Raw genomic sequence first — 16,855 nt, 5'->3', positions numbered from 1 at the left:
CTAAAGATAATGTTAAAGATCCAATGTCTCATCTCCTCCCCAGCAGTGAACACACTAGGCAAAGGTTTTGGGCTTTTTTCCATACATACTAGACACATAAAAACAGGCACAAACCCCACTATCAATAAATATAATAGTGTCATTCCCTATAATATCAACCTACATGCAGAAACCAAAGACTCCCAGGCAAGATCTAAAGGACAGTGCCTTGTCACAGCACAACTCAGGTCTTTTGCTTCCCAGAATCTGATACAGTTAAAAAGGCAGTGCAGAACTGGAGCATTTTCAGTAACAGATGGCTTCGCAAGCATTTTATTTCAGTCCCCTATGCTAAAATATGTTTCTCATTACTCCTGGCTACAAGCAGACCACATTTGCCATCCTTGTTTGCTACCCTGTTCTTTTTCCCCCTGTGGAGATGCACAGATATGGGAGTTCTGGGGGGCTGTGGGGGTTTCAGGGAGCATTGTTTACCATCCATCCCGGCGGGCAGGAGCACTCCCCGGTGATGTGGTGACACACGCCTCCATTCTGGCACGGGCACCTCTCCTCGCACTGCGGGCCGTGCTTCCCGGGGGGACACAGGTCCTCGCAGCTGGGCACAGGGTGGGGACAGCACAGACACCCGTTAGCACAGGCCCCAGCTTTGTTTCCAGTGCTATCACCATCAGCTCTGCCGGCCAAAAAGCGCGGAGCACTTCTGAGAGCAGAGAGATGCGCCCCGAGAGATGCTCTTGAGAGCAGAGAGATGCGCCATGAGCGCTGCGTGGTACCCACACAACGGATCTAAGGAAACAGACCTGACACTCCAGGAATTACTCCTTCCCAAGAAGTAATTTTACATGCAGTTTGGCACTCATTCCCTGCTGCTCACACAGTTCTGGCATGACCAAGGCCAAACAACTCCATGTTTCAATGCCATTTCCCAAACCTGTGGCCAGACTGATGGCCACGAAGAATCCACTGCTGCTCCTTTTTGTGCGTTTTTACCTATCTGCATCAAGGATCTTTTTCCTCTTGGCCACACATCCAAATGCACCCTCCAGCATGGCTTTGCCCAAACCCACCAGCTCGGAATGGAGACCCTAAATGGAATCTAACCCCTCCAACACTCCAAACAAACCCCACAACCCGGGCGCTTCTTACAAGGCGCCGGTGTATCCAGGGGGACAGCGGCACTCGCCGGTGACGTGGTCGCAGGTGGCTCTGTTCTGGCACTGGCACTTCTGCTGGCAGTCGTTGCCGTACGAGCCGGGGTCGCAGCGCTCCTCGCAGCGCCAGCCCTTGAAGCCTGCAGAGCAGTGGCAGGCCCCGGTGATGGGGTTGCACAGGGCCCCGTTCTTGCACTGGCAGCGGCTGCTGCAGTGGGGTCCCCAGTGGTCGCTGTCACACGCTAAACAGGCAGAGGGAGAAAAGTTTTAGAAGGAGTTTTTGTGGTTACAGCGCAGTGAGCTGGCTGTGCAGCAATAAGAAAGAAGTTATGGAAGGGGAATGGTTTCTCCTTCTTGGTCCTTACGTGTCAGAACTCAGTGCATCCCTCCAGAGCTGCCAGGACCCCGCCGGGGGGCTTGGAGACCCTGGCACACAGCCCAGAACACCTGGGGATTTGATTATGACCCCTGGAGCGAGTTACCAGCTTTGTATGAGGACATGAAAGTCACAGAAGTTTGAATAGTATAATAACAAAATTCTCACAGCGTGAAAATGCAGATTTTAGGATTTTTGGTATGGGGGTTATGGGGACAAGGTGGAGGAACTTGGGTGTGTCCAGCCTTTCTCCTTCTTCTTCTTGTTCTCCATTTTCTGCAGTGATGTTGGCACTTTGGAATTGGTTTAGAGTAGAAGTGCACTGTCTAACATAGGTGATAGGTATTGGGAATTAAGTGTAAATATGTTATATGTAGTTTGTAGTATAAAAAGACAACACTGCCTCAGGGGCGGTCAGCGTGCCTGTGGCTGCCCTGCTGAGCAGATCTCAGCTGGACAGAAAGAAAATTTTATAGACAAGAATTAATAAATAACCTCAAGACCACAAAGTGAAGAGTCCAGACTCGTTCTTCAGCCATGCGGGCCGAAACAGAGACACCCTGCACATCTCAGGGCAGCAATTAACAACCAAAACCCGAGACTTAAGGATTGTGGCAGGCAGATCAGACTTGGTTTATGTGATTTATGCACTTCATTCTTCTTGAGAAAAGCCAACATTATAAACACAAGGTGGAAAACTAAATACAAGTTCAAATCTCTTAATTCTCAAAACTCTTCTTTGTGACAGTATTCACAGGGGTCCAAGGATGAGGGAAGAGATGAGGATCTGACTCCATGCTTCAGAAGGCTTGATTCATCATTTTATGATATATATTACATTAAAACTATACTAAAAGAACAGAAGAAAGGACTTCATCAGAAGGCTAGCTAAGAATAGAAAAAGAAAGAATGCATAACAAAGGCTTGTGGCTTGGACAGAGAGTCCGAGCCAGCTAACTGTGATTGGCCATTAATTAGAAACAACCACATGAGCCCAATCCCAGATGCACCAGTTGCATTCCACAGCAGCAGATAACCATTGTTTGCATTTTGTTCCTGAGGCCTCTCAGCTTCTCAGGAGGAGAAGTCCTAAGGAAAGGATTTTTCATAAAAGATGTCTGTTACACTTCATTATAACTCTCAACCATCAAGCCATGAGCTTCCCTTTACAGAGGGAAGTCTAGCTAACTTAAAAAATGTACTCTAAATCCACCAACAACTCTCTTAATCCCACAAGGAAGTTGCAAAGCTTGCTCAGAGCAGACTTCTGATTTTGGGTAAATCAAAGAATTCCTACTTGTTCATGTAATTGCAAATATTTCCTTTGCAATCCTCAAATATACTGACAGGGCAAAAAAACCCACAAGAAGCACTTCACCAAGCAATAGGAAATTAACAACTACGCGGTTAAACTTCATCTGGATGTTACAAATTTGATTATCCAATGCGTCTTTACGACCACTCAAATCCATCTTTTCTTGTCTGCCCCAATGCATCCCATTAAAGCTCTATAAGCAAACCATTTAGAGGGTATTTCAGCATCAAAAGAAGAACTCAATGTTAAGGAAGAAATTTTATCCTAAGAAACACAGGAGGTTTTGTAAAGAGCCAGGAGATTAGGGTCACCTGGAGTTCAACAGGAATGTGTTAATCATATGGTCAAATGATCTGATTTTATTTTTATGTTCTGTTGATAACAGCAGCACAATGGGAAAGCTTCAGTTGCAGGGACTGTAAGCCCAGGCTCTCCTCTTGGAGACTGACAACCATTGTTCTCCCAGTCTTCTCTTGGGGCAAAAAAGCCAGGCAGAGAACAGCCACACTTTCCTAGACTAATGCAAAGTAATTCAAGAATGCTCCTCGGGGTAGGAATTATTCAGCTGTAAGAGCTGTTCACCCAGGCTACACTAATAAAAAGGAATTAGGGTCTTTTCAAGAATCTACTCCTTAAGGTTGTTTTGTTTTTTTTCCTTTTTCCCCCCAGTATAGGTCACTAGAACATGCATCCATAAATGGAGATACTGTGAGCACTTACACACAATAAAACAGAGAGCAGCAGAAAGTAGTGTTATGTATTATAAACACCAAGCAGTGCTGCTGGGCTGTAAGGACAACTGTCCATCTTATTACTGGCCTCTGTCTTTAAAGATGTGTGGGTTTTGCTGTGGACAAACAACAGGCCTACAACACTCTGTAACACACTGAGAGATGCACACTGCATCTCCCAAACTGCTTTTTGCCACGATAACTTTAAACATTTCCAACATGTCTGCGTGGAGCAGAACGTGTAACCCTCCTGCTCAACCGGGCAGGAAACTAACTGTTTTGGGTATAAAAAATACATGTATGGCTGTCAAGATGCCTGAGACAGTTATGTGTTCTATCACAACAGAGCAGAAACCCCTAATTTTTATATATATATATATTTTTTTTTTTTAACATATTAGTTTGCATTCAGATGAAAGTCTTCTTCGTTTCAGACAAAATTTCAATTTTTGCAATTCCTCATGGAAATACTAATTAAAAAATCAAACCAGTAATAATAATAATAATAATATTAAAAAACCACCAACTAAAACCCAACAAGCCCTGTCCAGACATGTGTGATACACAGGAGAATTGAGACTGATTGCCACACCACAACTGTTCCAGTGCAGAGCTCAGGCAAGGATGCAGGCAGCCAGAACATGCGCTTGGCTACGAAGATGGGGCTGGCAAGAGATTTATTCTTGGTAGTGGTGGCAAGAGATTTATTCTTGGTGGTCCAGCCAGCAACATCCCTGCAGCTTCCTGAAGACCCAGTACAATGAGTCTGTGATTGCTCCTACCAAGCATCTGTCCCTACATCCCACACCCAGCCTCACTTGGGCAGGATGCACTGCCCAGTACATAACCATTAATTAGTTTCCTGGCATGACCTTCTCATTATGTTTGCAGGAAATCATTAAAATAAAAGCACATTCTATGGCTGGCAAACACCCAGCCTCAGGACCACTCTCCCAGCAATGATCAGGTGAATAACAAATATTGTTATTTTGCAATCTTTCATTACATTCCAGTGGCGGCCCCAGCACAGTGCACTTTTGCCACAACCCTTCACACAAGGTCTGTCACCAGCCTTCCATCCACCTGTGACTTATGGGCAGAACTGTGGAGAAATGTGCAGGATTAAGGGGAATAAAAAATAATACTGAACAAGATGGATAAATCATGTATTTTAACTCTATTTCCCCTGACTGACCATCAATAAAATTCTCCATAGGAAATCAGAGTGATCTGTCAGAAACTGATGCTCAGTTTACCACTAGAAAAGAAGGGCAGAAATATTTCCTGTGGCAAGTTTGGATTACTTTTATACAATTATTACATCAGACTAGTTCTGGGATTCAAACACTGAGAAAGCTAGGCTGGAAGTCACACATATCTGCTAATTTGGTGGAATGGGATATTCCTGGAGTTAGCTAATGACTACTGCCACACTGCAGAGTGTCAGCAGGAGTTTAATAAGCTGAGCTGTGCTGGCTGCACCCGGCCACAGGGCATACACCACAAGCAGGCACGTGAAAAATCCTCATACACTGATTTTCTAACAGATCCAGAGCGTCACACCATCTCTCTCAGCACAAGGGGAAAGGGGAGCAATGCACAGAGACAAGGGAAGGTTCAGATTTATTTCAGCACAAGGATGGTGTATCTCAGCCCCAATCAAAGCCTGAACCTCTCAGAGGTGCCAAACCCAGCCAGGAAACCAGTATTAATTTTCTGTGTTGATCCTAGAGAACTGGCTCATTGTTGCTCTGTCTTACACAGAACACCTGCTTTACAAAAGGCCTTCATTGCCTTTCACACATTATATTCACCCTCAGATATTTTTTATGTTTTAAAAAGAATTAGTTAGTCTCCCCCCATCAGCTATTGTATCAGATTCACAGGGTCCTTTCTGCCTTCATCTTATGCTGTAGGGGAAAAAACAAAATACGCATAAACACCACTTTTAACACTGTGGTATTAATGTCACATCTTCTTATAATCTTTTTCTTTTATTACTCATCTGGGAATATCTTTTTTTCTCACCACAGTATGCACTAAGCACATCACACAACGCCACAGACACCTGAAGGAGAACTTTGCTCTCTGCTTTGTTGAGCAAAAGCAGGAATTGGAATAAAATAAATTTTAAATTCTAAATTCTAAATAAATAAATAAATTCTATTTAACATGAACACTATGGTAAGAATCTCTAAGACTATGAAGGTCTACCATAATAAAAATTCTTGGTGACACTGAGGGCCAAGTGACCTGAGAAGCAGGGAGAAGCTTAAGGAGTCAATGGTAAAAGAACAATCTTTGAGAACAAACTGAAAACTGTGATGGAAACTGCTACCAGTTTGGGGCCTTTTGTAGCATCTTTGAAGATGGAAAGTTCTCCTGTATAGCATATGATTTCCTTGTAAAATAACTGTAATGTACATTGTTATTGTGCTGGGTTAAATGTGGTTTTGTGTGAATGGTTTTTGTAATTTACAAACTGGGGTGGTAGGAGCTCTGATATTTTAATTTATCTTTTTCAATGATTTTTTTTCTAACAATCTGGAACACATGGGTAGAATTTGGCAACTACTTTATTGCTCTTTATAAACAAAAAACATTTTTAACTAAACACGGTCACATGCTTGTAAGTATTTTCCCTGCTTCTTAAAAATGTTGATTTCATTAAAGAGCAACAAAAAAGCTTCAAACAATTCCCAGTTCATCCTGATAAACCCACCTTGATCATCTAAAACTCTGCACTCCTCTAAAGGCTGGCCTATAATAAACAAATAATGCTATCAGACCAAGCCAAAGAACAGTTTAGAAGAGAGACCTCCTTAGAAACTCTAACTTGCAACTACCTTTTAACTATGCCCCAATTTCCCTTATATCTTCATACTCAAGCCAGACAATGTTTATTGCAATGCTATTTTTAAAGGTAACTTCTTTTTGTGCCATTGGGGAGGGAGAAGAACTACAGCAAAACTAAGATTTACAGTCCTTGCTGTCAGTTTCTTGCAGGTGTCTCATATGTAGTACTAAGACAACTAAATGAGATTTTAGTCTATCTTACCCATCTTTCTGCAAGACACATTGCAGTGTGTTCCTGGAAATACATACCACTGTTGGAAAACAGAGGAGATTCTTATCACTTCATTAGGCTTATGTATTTTTATGGCCTTTTAAAAAAAACGAAAACAAAACTCCCTACCACAGACAGCAGGGAGTAAATACTCTCTCCCTTGGAATGCAATATTGTGAAGTATAAATTTAAAATAAACCAACACTGGCACATATACATATTGCTGTCTCTCTGGCCTCAAAAGTCCCAACACAGTTTCTGCAGAAAGTTTCAAGCAATTACAGCCTTTAGTATGTGAAAGGCGATTTTCCTTGGAAAACAAAGTGAAGCACCCCATAGCCTCCCTTCCCTTCCCTTCCCTTCCCTTCCCTTCCCTTCCCTTCCCTTCCCTTCCCTTCCCTTCCCTTCCCTTCCCTTCCCTTCCCTTCCCTTCCCTTCCCTTCCCTTCCCTTCCCTTCCCTTCCCTTCCCTTCCCTTCCCTTCCCTTCCCTTCCCTTCCCTTCCCTTCCCTTCCCTTCCCTTCCCTTCCCTTCCCTTCCCTTCCCTTCCCTTCCCTATAACCAGCCATAGACAGCGTGAGTAAAAAAAGAACAATATTGAGAAAACTTTGATTTATCCAAAGGAGTACTCCACTGACAGTCCTGTTACTACAAATAAAATTGCTAATCCCTGGACACACCCCAAGGTGAGACTTCCAAGAGTCAACAGAGGGGAAATCTGTTGATTTTATAAGCAAAAAAATGACAGAAATATGTATGTTATCACAGATCTATAGTCACATCACACCTACTGGAAAGTTTAGAGAGTATTCCTGAAACTACTCTCTGCTACTTCCATCTGCAGGTCTAAATGGATTGCACTTGTTTCCCTTAGGATAATTCTGCAGGGTAGGAAACAGATAATAATTCTCCCAACTGGAATTTAATCCAAGTAAAAGTAAATTCCGGCTGATTTTGAAAGCTATAAATACTCAAAGTGTGTTTTAAATTTGACAAGATGCACAAATTCCCCAGTGACATCAGCCTGTCTGTCAGCCTGGACAGCAAATGTGGAACATGGCAAACAGAAACTTCAGAGATGAGTCAAAAAAGCCAGGAAACAAAGCCAGCTACTCTGAAAACTAGAATAAAAACATCCTGTAGAAAACCTTCCACATGTTATTTCATAAAACCATGGATTATTCTCCATGTAATTTTTTTCAATTTTGCTCTGTTCTAGTCATCTCAAAATGTCATGAAAATGACACATGCATATTAATAAAAACTCCTAATTTTCCTTCAGAGAATCACTCATAATAATTACAAAATACCAATGTCTTTCAGTAAAAGACCTACTTTACCTACATCCCAGACACAAAAATGCATGGAATTTTTTTTTTTTTCAGAATGCCATTTCTATTGGATCTGGAATTTTCTTTCAGTCCTTTGTTTCTCTCTGATTGCATTTGTTATACTGTAGGCCTTTTAGCCTGTGGCGTATTTTTCATTGTTACTTTTTGTTTTGTGTATAAGAAAGGATTTTTATTCAAAACGCTAAGCTTAAACTTAATTCAGGGTTTTTTCTTGTTTACTTTATAAAAGCCTTTTGATCCGTGAAGTGGAAGAACAATGAAAATGTGTTTTTCAGATCTCATGAAAGACTGGAACTATATGCCTTTCACATGCCATAAATTTCCAAGACTCTTTAAAGTGCTTTGGACAGCAGAACACAAGGATGGATAATTGATAAGGAAAACACACACAGATGGTTGTTGGTGTTCCTTTTATCATGTTACTGAGATAAAACCTGTTAAAAATAATTATTATTATAGGAAAAATTTTAAGAACTTGTTTGTACTACATCCTTCCCATGACCTGATTTTGCACAGATATCCTTGTAGAACCATAAGTTAGTTTTTTTTCCTTTTTTTTTTTCTTTTTGCAATGACGTGAAGGTCATCTTAATTGTTTTTTTTTTTTTAAATTGGCCACAAATGTTATCCCTCACATCCTTGAAAACCTACTAAGCAAGCCACTGAAAATATATAAGCTCACCAATATATAAGGCAGATGGAAATGAAATCAGCACTAAAAATACTTAGGCACTGTTAGTAGGGAAAAAAAAACCCCAACACAGACCTTAGTCAAAAAATTAGCTTAGGCAAACAGTACAAATTATTTGGTTTCCAAATGGTGAAAAGCAGAAATGAAAAGTTTCTCTGGTCCAGAAAAAATTTACAAAGCAATAAAACTATCACCATTTACTGGAATGCCTTCCTTTAAGTATATCTCAATATAAGTAAATTTAATAACTCTGTGTTGTAGAAAGCATTTTTTTTTTTTGTTTCTACTTTTGCTTAAAGAGTGATACTGTAATTAAGCAAAATTCTAACACATGGCCATAAAATCCATTAATTTCCCTAGGACTTCCAAAACAAAATGGCTCACCAAAGATACACTAAACATAAGAACATTATTATTTCAAATGCATAGTTGTACTGAACCTCCAGACCAGCAGACATGCCATGTAGCCCTGGAAATTCTGATGCTACCACAGTGACACTGCAGTAACTGTTAAACTTGAAGGTGATGGCAACTTCCATTAATATCTGTTTTTCCTATTTGCACCTCATCTGACTTGCTGGTGGGTTAGTTTCTCAACTCAAAGATATTCAGCCTCCTTAAAGGGAAAAATGAAGTGTTCAGCAGGAAAAACTGAGGAGAAGTCAGTCAGGGAAGTTACAGCAGCAATAATTACAGAAGAATTATGGGCAGTGAACACAGGGAAGACACATTAAATATGAACAGGTCAAAGTTAAGACTGTCTATGACCTGCTGGCACTTTTGTTTGGGAGCTGGGCTGGGGGCAGTTCTGCATTATTCGAACAAGCCATTTCTCTGCATTTTCCATAAAAGTAAAATAGCTGTCTGCCAGGACACTCTGCAGTTTTGCCTGTGTGTTTACCAGCTCCCCAGTTCTGGGAACCAAGCCTTCCTAATGCAAGGATGTGGTTAAAACCAGAACTTATTTCTGCAGCCTGCTGGACGGCCTGGAAGACTCAGGGATGAGCTAACTCCCTAAGCATATCTTGCAAGCTGCATTAATCCAAAACAAAAAAAATAAAAAAAGAAAAAGGGAAAGGGAAAGCAATGCCCTGGCCCAGAAAAAGCTCAGTTTAGGAGGACTCTGTGCCATCAGTGTGCAAGGTGGCTCCAGGCAGGCTCCACGGAGGCTGTCTCACTTGGAAAACTCACACATGCACCTCTGCAGGGTTAAAGGAAATCCAGGGCTGCACTGGGAAACTGGCACTGCCGTGGCTCACGTGAGTGTTCCACACACAGCAGTGCCAAGGGATCCAGTTTCTGCCACGGCCTGCATCTGCCAAGGCCCATGGAGAAAACAGCGAGATTTTCACGGAATTTGCGAACTTTACAAAACACCCACGGCTGTGAAGGAAATCTGATAGTAGCAGAGCTACTGTGGTTTAAAAGTTACCTTAATAAAGCTCATTTAAAGGTAAAGGTTTCTCTGAGGTGCCAGCCTTAGACCTGCAGCTTAATGTATTAAGGAAAAATCCAATTTTCTTCTCATGCTTCACAAAACCCCGGAGACAAATTATGTCTTCATGCCACTTTTTCTACTCCCATGACTTCAGACTATAGTCCCAATAAAGCTCTGCTAATCGCCAACAGAATCAAATTACAAATTAGAACGCAGTGATTCAAACAAGTATCAAGATTACTTCAGCACAATAAAAATGGAAGAATCCCACTCCCATATTCACAAACATTGTTTGGTCATAAATCAAGGACATGTCTCTCCCATTTTTGCTTTACCACTCATGCCAGCTGGGGGGGATCACAAGGCTATAACCATTTCAGACTAGTCAGTGTAATATTGATTTTTGCCTCTGCTCCAGCTTATCCAGAAAGTGTCCTATTGATTTTGAAGGAATTATCTGTGGACTGCTAGGCATGAGAAGAAAAACAAAGTGAGTGTCCTGGTTGTGGACAGGACACCCACTGAACTGCATACCCACGCAAAACTGACAATCAGGTCAGGTATTATCCGTTATAATATAGACAATAATACAAATATAAATAATATCACAGATCTATAAATAATATAAATAAATAACATATATAAATAGATATAAAGGAAATTAATCTGAACTTCACACTCACCCAAAACTGACAATCAGCTTCATGTATAATCCATTATAATATAGATAATAATATAAATATAAATACTAGCATATAAAAATAATATAAATTAATAAATAACATTTATAAATAGATACAAAGGAAATTAATCTGAACTTCACACTCACCCAAAACTGACAATCAGCTTCATGCATTATCCATTATAATATAGATAATGGTATAAATAGAAATAATATCACATATCTATAAATAATATAACATTTATAAATAGAGATAAAGTAGTGTTGTAGGAGTGTGAACAGAAAACATAAATTACAAATGTACAATAGGGTTTGATCATCTCCACATCTACACAGACATTAGCACATAATTCAATGATTAGCACAAGTTCTACAGAAGAATATTCTATTCTCAACCTGTAGTCAAAAGCATTCTTAAAAACAACCCAATCACACATGTGACAGTTAAAAATCTGAGAAAACAGTTTAGTTTGGGAGGCAAAAGTTTGTGTCAGTTTGTTTGTTCTTCAATAAAATCTATTTGTTTAACCTACATTTATCACTCTATGCACTTTTGTTAATACTGCTCTTGCCCCTAGCCCAGAAATGACCAACTTATATTCCTGGAATTCACAAGTATTTCTTCAAAGGGGAACTGATAACTTATGGATTGTGCTGATTCACTTGCTCCTCTCACTCAACACATCTTCTGTCCACTCCTTTATCCTGACCATTGTGTTTAGTCAATAAATCTGTATTGGAATAAATTGTTCTGCATGACTGTCATCTCTCCCACCAGAATGCAGTGATCTGCAAAGGAGTGATTTCTTGATCCAAGTGGTGTTTCCTCTCAGATATATCCACATTATCATCACTTTCTTGACCCACCTCACACTGACTTTCACTGCAAGCAAACACTCTCTAATATATTCTATTTCCTTTAAATGAAAAGAAAACACCTGAAGAAAAATTACACCTTGTGCAGAAATGTTCCCCAAGGAAGTATTATTTAATTAACAAAACTGCTAAGCGAGAGCTCAGGTTTTCCTTGCTGAAGAATAGATCCAATCCCGCTTCCCACCCAGCTGGGATGTAATTTTTTCAGAAAGGCAGAGGATGTGGTGAGGAGCAGAGTTATAGTCTGGGTTAGAAGTGAGCACTGAAAAAAGACTGGCTCAGCACTCTGGTCAAACCTGAGGCCTCCTCTCCCTAAACTGAGAGCAGCCACTAACCTAAACAATTCAGGAATTGGCAAGGAGTCACAGCAATAAGGAGGTAATATTTGCTACAAAAGGAAATGGGAGTCACCCAAAAAATTTATTCCCTCCTGAGAAACAACAGATAAAAATCAGTTTGGGGGTTGGCAGATGCTGTAACAGGACTAAATCTGTTCTCAGATACTTGCAGATAAAATTCCTTTGTAAGGAGAATAAACAATTCCAATAGAGATGGGACAGCAATTTGGAAGAAAATGTTTCTTTTTGCAGTTTTACAAAATGTTTGGTCCCTAGGTAGAACAGTTCCTTCCCATATGTGTGAATCCATGAAAATGAACAGACGACTGCATCTGGAAGTTGGCCTAATACCTCACACTTTGAGGATAATATCTCTTTTTGAGACAGGGCATTTTATCTGGTCATCAGAAGCCATAAAATCCCTGAACCTTTGCTTTGCAAACACAATGGCCTGTCTTTCAAATATGGTTCCACCACTCAGGTAAGTAATGAAAATGATTATTTGATGGACATTATTACAGTAGGGCAACATGCACATATTCCTACTGAATTAATAACTTGCTATATAAAAAAACATTATTTAAAAAAAGCACATATCTTTATTTTGTATCACTGCACCTTTCTGTGACTAAAGCTAAAACCAAGTTGGGGATCATGCAGAAAATACAACTAAAGGCAGAGCACCAAAATCTTCTGTGTAGGGCAAGCAACAAGAAGGCTCAGAAAGCCAAACCCCTCTCACTTTCTGTTATTTCCAACACTATCCACTACTCCTCAATTCAGTTTGACCTGTGCTGTAGCTCTTCAGATAAGGAGATCATGGACAGAGAGCAGCAAACATCAGCTCTCAAGCTCAGAAGGACAAACGAGGGAAATCAGCAATTTTCTCAGGTTTGTCCACGCGGAAGGGGATAAATGCCAGAACAAATGTTCCTGTAGCACACGCAGAGAAATAACCCCTTCCCCAGCCTACCCCCTTCTCCTAGGGCTACACCAGTAATCCCAAACGAATTCTGGCTGCTCCAGGTAGCCCAAATGTCACCCAGGAGCCTTTAGAGCATCACCAGCCTCTCCAGAGATCACTGTTCAAAGGTACACAAAAGGCAAACAGCTGAGAAAAAAGCAGAGGAAAAGAGCTGGAGGTGTACCCAGAGTGAATTATGCCAGACAGAAATCCTGCAAAAGGAAGGGTTACTTCCAAAGGCAGACTTAGATGTTTCTGTCTCATCTAAAGCACACTTTCAGGCTTGAAAATCTCAGTAAATAACAGTATTTTTGCAATCTGTGCCATCTAATGATTCACATTTCTTCTGCATGTTTGATTAGTTACAGAAGAGCTTAATGCATAAGGTTTTCAGAAAGAAAGATAGCATGTTTTGACAATTTATTTTGACAATTCAGTACATTAGATTAAGACCAGTCTTACAGCAACACTCTGTTGGGAAGAACAATGGCTCTTTCAGTTTTATGCCTTATGCAAAACTTGGGTGTTTCTTTGGAGCTATACATGAATCCCATGTAAGCGCGCAAAAAAACTACGCAACAAATGTAGTTAATTTTAAAACAGTTAAATTCTTCCTCATGCCAACAAATATGATGCTGGAACAACAGATCAGTTCCAGATGAATTATGATAGCAACATGTTTGAAAATTGAAGAACATTTCCCTTTTTTTAAAGATAATGGGAGTTGTTAATTTTATAGGAATCATGTACTAAGTAAATTAGCAGTGTAATATCTTTGCAGTTTGTTTGTTAGAGATTTACAAGGTCTATGGACTTTAACTTGTAAATACAATCGTTTTTATTGTTGGCTAAAATACATTTATTTCAACTGCACAATCACTAGCAGAGATCCACCTTGAACCTGATTGTATCAAAAGATGTGGTTTTATGTTAGCCTCAAAAATACATTTTTAAAGATCTTAAAAACATAGCCACAAGGCTGGAATAAATAAAGAAGTACAATGAATTGGAAAATTACTCTGAGAAACTGTATTTCAGAAGAAAAGATAATGATTTGTGTTCCGCACAATTCTACTCTCCTCATCTCCTGCACTTGAAAAGGGAAAGGAGAAGGAAGTGGGAGAAATTTCACCAGAGTACAACGGAAAGACATTGAGAGTTCAGGGAGTGAAGAGAGAAGGGAAAAATGGTTGAGTCAGTGTCAGAGTGAAAAAGGAGGACAGAGTTGCTAGGAAGGCTTTCCTCCTAGCTTTTAAATGTGACTTGGCACCATCAAGCTTCACACGTTAGTGAAGTAAAAACTGTGAGATTTTCTTACATGTAAAATAAAACTATGTCTTTACTCCAGATACTGTGCAATCCGCATGTCTCTGAGTACATAAAAAAAAAAAAAAGAAAGCTCATTAGTGCTGCTACGTGGGAACAGTGTTTGCAAGTAAATGAAGAAAAATCAGGTTACACCGAGTAACCTGATAACTCAGAAAAAAACCCTGATCAGAGAGCAGAAGCCCAGAACAGAACTGATGATTATCTGCCCAAAAGAGAGGACAACACCACGGAAAGAGTTCAAGACAGGCAGAAGCAGGTGAAAACTCACCACTGGAGCAGTTGGGTCCTCCCCAGCCAGGCTCGCACTGACAGGTGTTGGGAGCAATGCAACGGCCATGCACACATTTATCAGCACAGTGAGCTGTCAGAGGAGGGAATAAAAAAAACAATTACAGAACTCCTACCACTGGAAAAATATTCTTTAAAATACTCTAAAATAGTCCTAACCCAGCTCTTTCGTGTCTCAAGTACCTCTTAAAAGCAAAATAAATACCAGTGTATTTGGTGGTGTCTATTAAAAATATATTTCACTTCAGTCTCTTCCATTTCTCCTAAGTTTTAAGAATCCAGCTAAAAATGTGTTAGAATTACGCAAATACTTCAGAGGAAATGGTCCAAATTTAATGAAAAAAGAGTCAAAGTATGATCTAGGCTGGAAATCCATCTGACTGTGGTCCTGGGCAAGAGGCTTGGATGGGATGACTTCCACAGGTCCCTTCCCACCTCAGCCATCCTGTGACTCTCTGCAGCAAACCCTCATGCCAAGAAAAAAGAGGGGAACTTCAGCAGGCATCCAAAGAAATGATCTTCTGCAACAGCATGGATAAAGTAAGATTTGCAACACACTGACATTTCAGTATCAACTTCTCCAAATGATTGCACAGTTCAACTGAAGAACAAAGCAAACAGTGACAGTGATTGAAGAAAAGCATGATATATAAAACTTATGAATCACTGCAACCTTTATTCTAAGTGCTAAACGGGGTGCACTTAATTTATTTTCTTTTTTATGATTTGCAAACATGTTTCTAAGATAAGTCCTTCTTTGAAACAGACCTTTTGTTTGAAACATCTAAGAAAAAACTGAAATTACTTTTATATCCAGCATTATCAATTGATAATTATCATTATCAAGAACATAATACGCCCAAGAGGAAAAACCTCTGACCAGCAACAATTTGCTGTCATCATATTAATCACAAAGTACCCCTAATTTTCCAAAATACACATGCTGTAATAATTTCCTTCCACTTTAAACAACAATAAAACTTAGAAAATTTGTGCAGGATAGGATTTTTCTTTGTACCTACATTTCCAGAGAAACTGGAAATCAGACTGCTATGTAAATGAATAAAAAGGTAAAGAGAAAAAGACAAAGCAGATGTTAAAAAGAAGTTTCATGGGGCTACATATGAATCACTGGGGTTCTGAATATTTGAAACTATTCTAGAGTAATTAGGTATTTAGATAAAACACTTGCAACTTCTGGGTTTTTCTCAATTAAAGATTATTAAACACATTGGTCATCTTTACATTTAGTGTGTCCAAGAAAAAGGAAAACCACACAAAGATCAATAAAATAAAAATTTTTGATTATATGGGATCCCAGCCATTAACTGCTTATTTTTACAGCCTTCAGTTTTAATTCTCAACTATTTCTAACAAGCTGCTTTTCAGACGTGCATTAAAATTATCTTCATTAGAAATCAACAGGGACAATAATAATTTTTAAACATTTGATGAAGCAAGGCATTAACACAGAGCACTGTTGCCTATTTATGTGTTATGGAAAGACTGAGTTTAAATAATAGATCACAATTTTCCATTAGTCTTGTAACTTGACGTGAATCACTTGCATCTTTGGAGATTCCTTCCTAGTTAGTGCTGCCTTGGGTCCTGAGGCTCTCCACAAACCAAATGTGTGAAAACCCTTGCCAGCAAGCCGTGAGGCAGGAGCAGGTCACTGTGAACACGCAGTGTGAGCACTCGCAGGAACAACCCAGGGAATGCAAACATCCCCAGCCCACGTTTCTGAGCACTGAGCCTTACATACTATGGGGCAACGCTCCACCACCTCCTCTGTGAGGCAGCTGGAGCAGAGCAGAAAAATAAAGAAGCTGCAAGAAACCAGACCTAGCTCCCTTCACTGCCCCTCATGCTGTGCTCAGAACGTGGATCCACGCTCTGGATAAACATAAAAACCTATTCTCTAACCAAAAGAAATTATTCGCCAGACACCTTCTGGGCTGACTGACTCTTGGCAAGTGAATCCTACATCTGTAAGAGACAGCACATGTTTAAAAAGAATATTGCAGTGGACACGGGGATGGGAGAACCAAAATTTACTACACAGAGCTACAAAGAGGTGAGGACAACATAAAAATGACCTAGATGAAGCTGGAAAGATGTGAATAACACCAGGAACAGATGAAATACTTTCTGTTGGTTTTCTCTGGAATTGTTTGGCATGGTATTAAAAAAAAATGCTTATATGCAGGTGTAGGTGACAAACTTAACATGAAGAGTCTTCTTTTTTTTACTGATGA

At 40.0% G+C, this 16,855-nt stretch overlaps 1 protein-coding gene across 1 annotated transcript in view; it reads right to left on the bottom strand.

Moving 5' to 3' along the window:
• Nucleotides 1-16,855, bottom strand: part of MEGF10 (multiple EGF like domains 10) — an 86,032-nt gene that overhangs the window by 43,904 nt on the left and 25,273 nt on the right. Inside the window, exons 5-7 of the mRNA XM_074532609.1 lie at nucleotides 14,578-14,670; nucleotides 1,147-1,393; nucleotides 475-595 (exon numbers count right to left, since the gene is read on the bottom strand). Of these exons, the coding sequence (XP_074388710.1) occupies nucleotides 475-595; nucleotides 1,147-1,393; nucleotides 14,578-14,670 (461 nt within the window). The remainder of the gene's footprint in view (nucleotides 1-474; nucleotides 596-1,146; nucleotides 1,394-14,577; nucleotides 14,671-16,855) is intronic.

Source organism: Zonotrichia albicollis, chromosome Z (assembly GCF_047830755.1).
Source record: "Zonotrichia albicollis isolate bZonAlb1 chromosome Z, bZonAlb1.hap1, whole genome shotgun sequence".
Lineage (NCBI taxonomy): Eukaryota > Metazoa > Chordata > Aves > Passeriformes > Passerellidae > Zonotrichia > Zonotrichia albicollis.
Note: the sequence above shows the minus strand (reverse complement) of the source record. Positions and strands in the feature narration are given on the sequence as shown.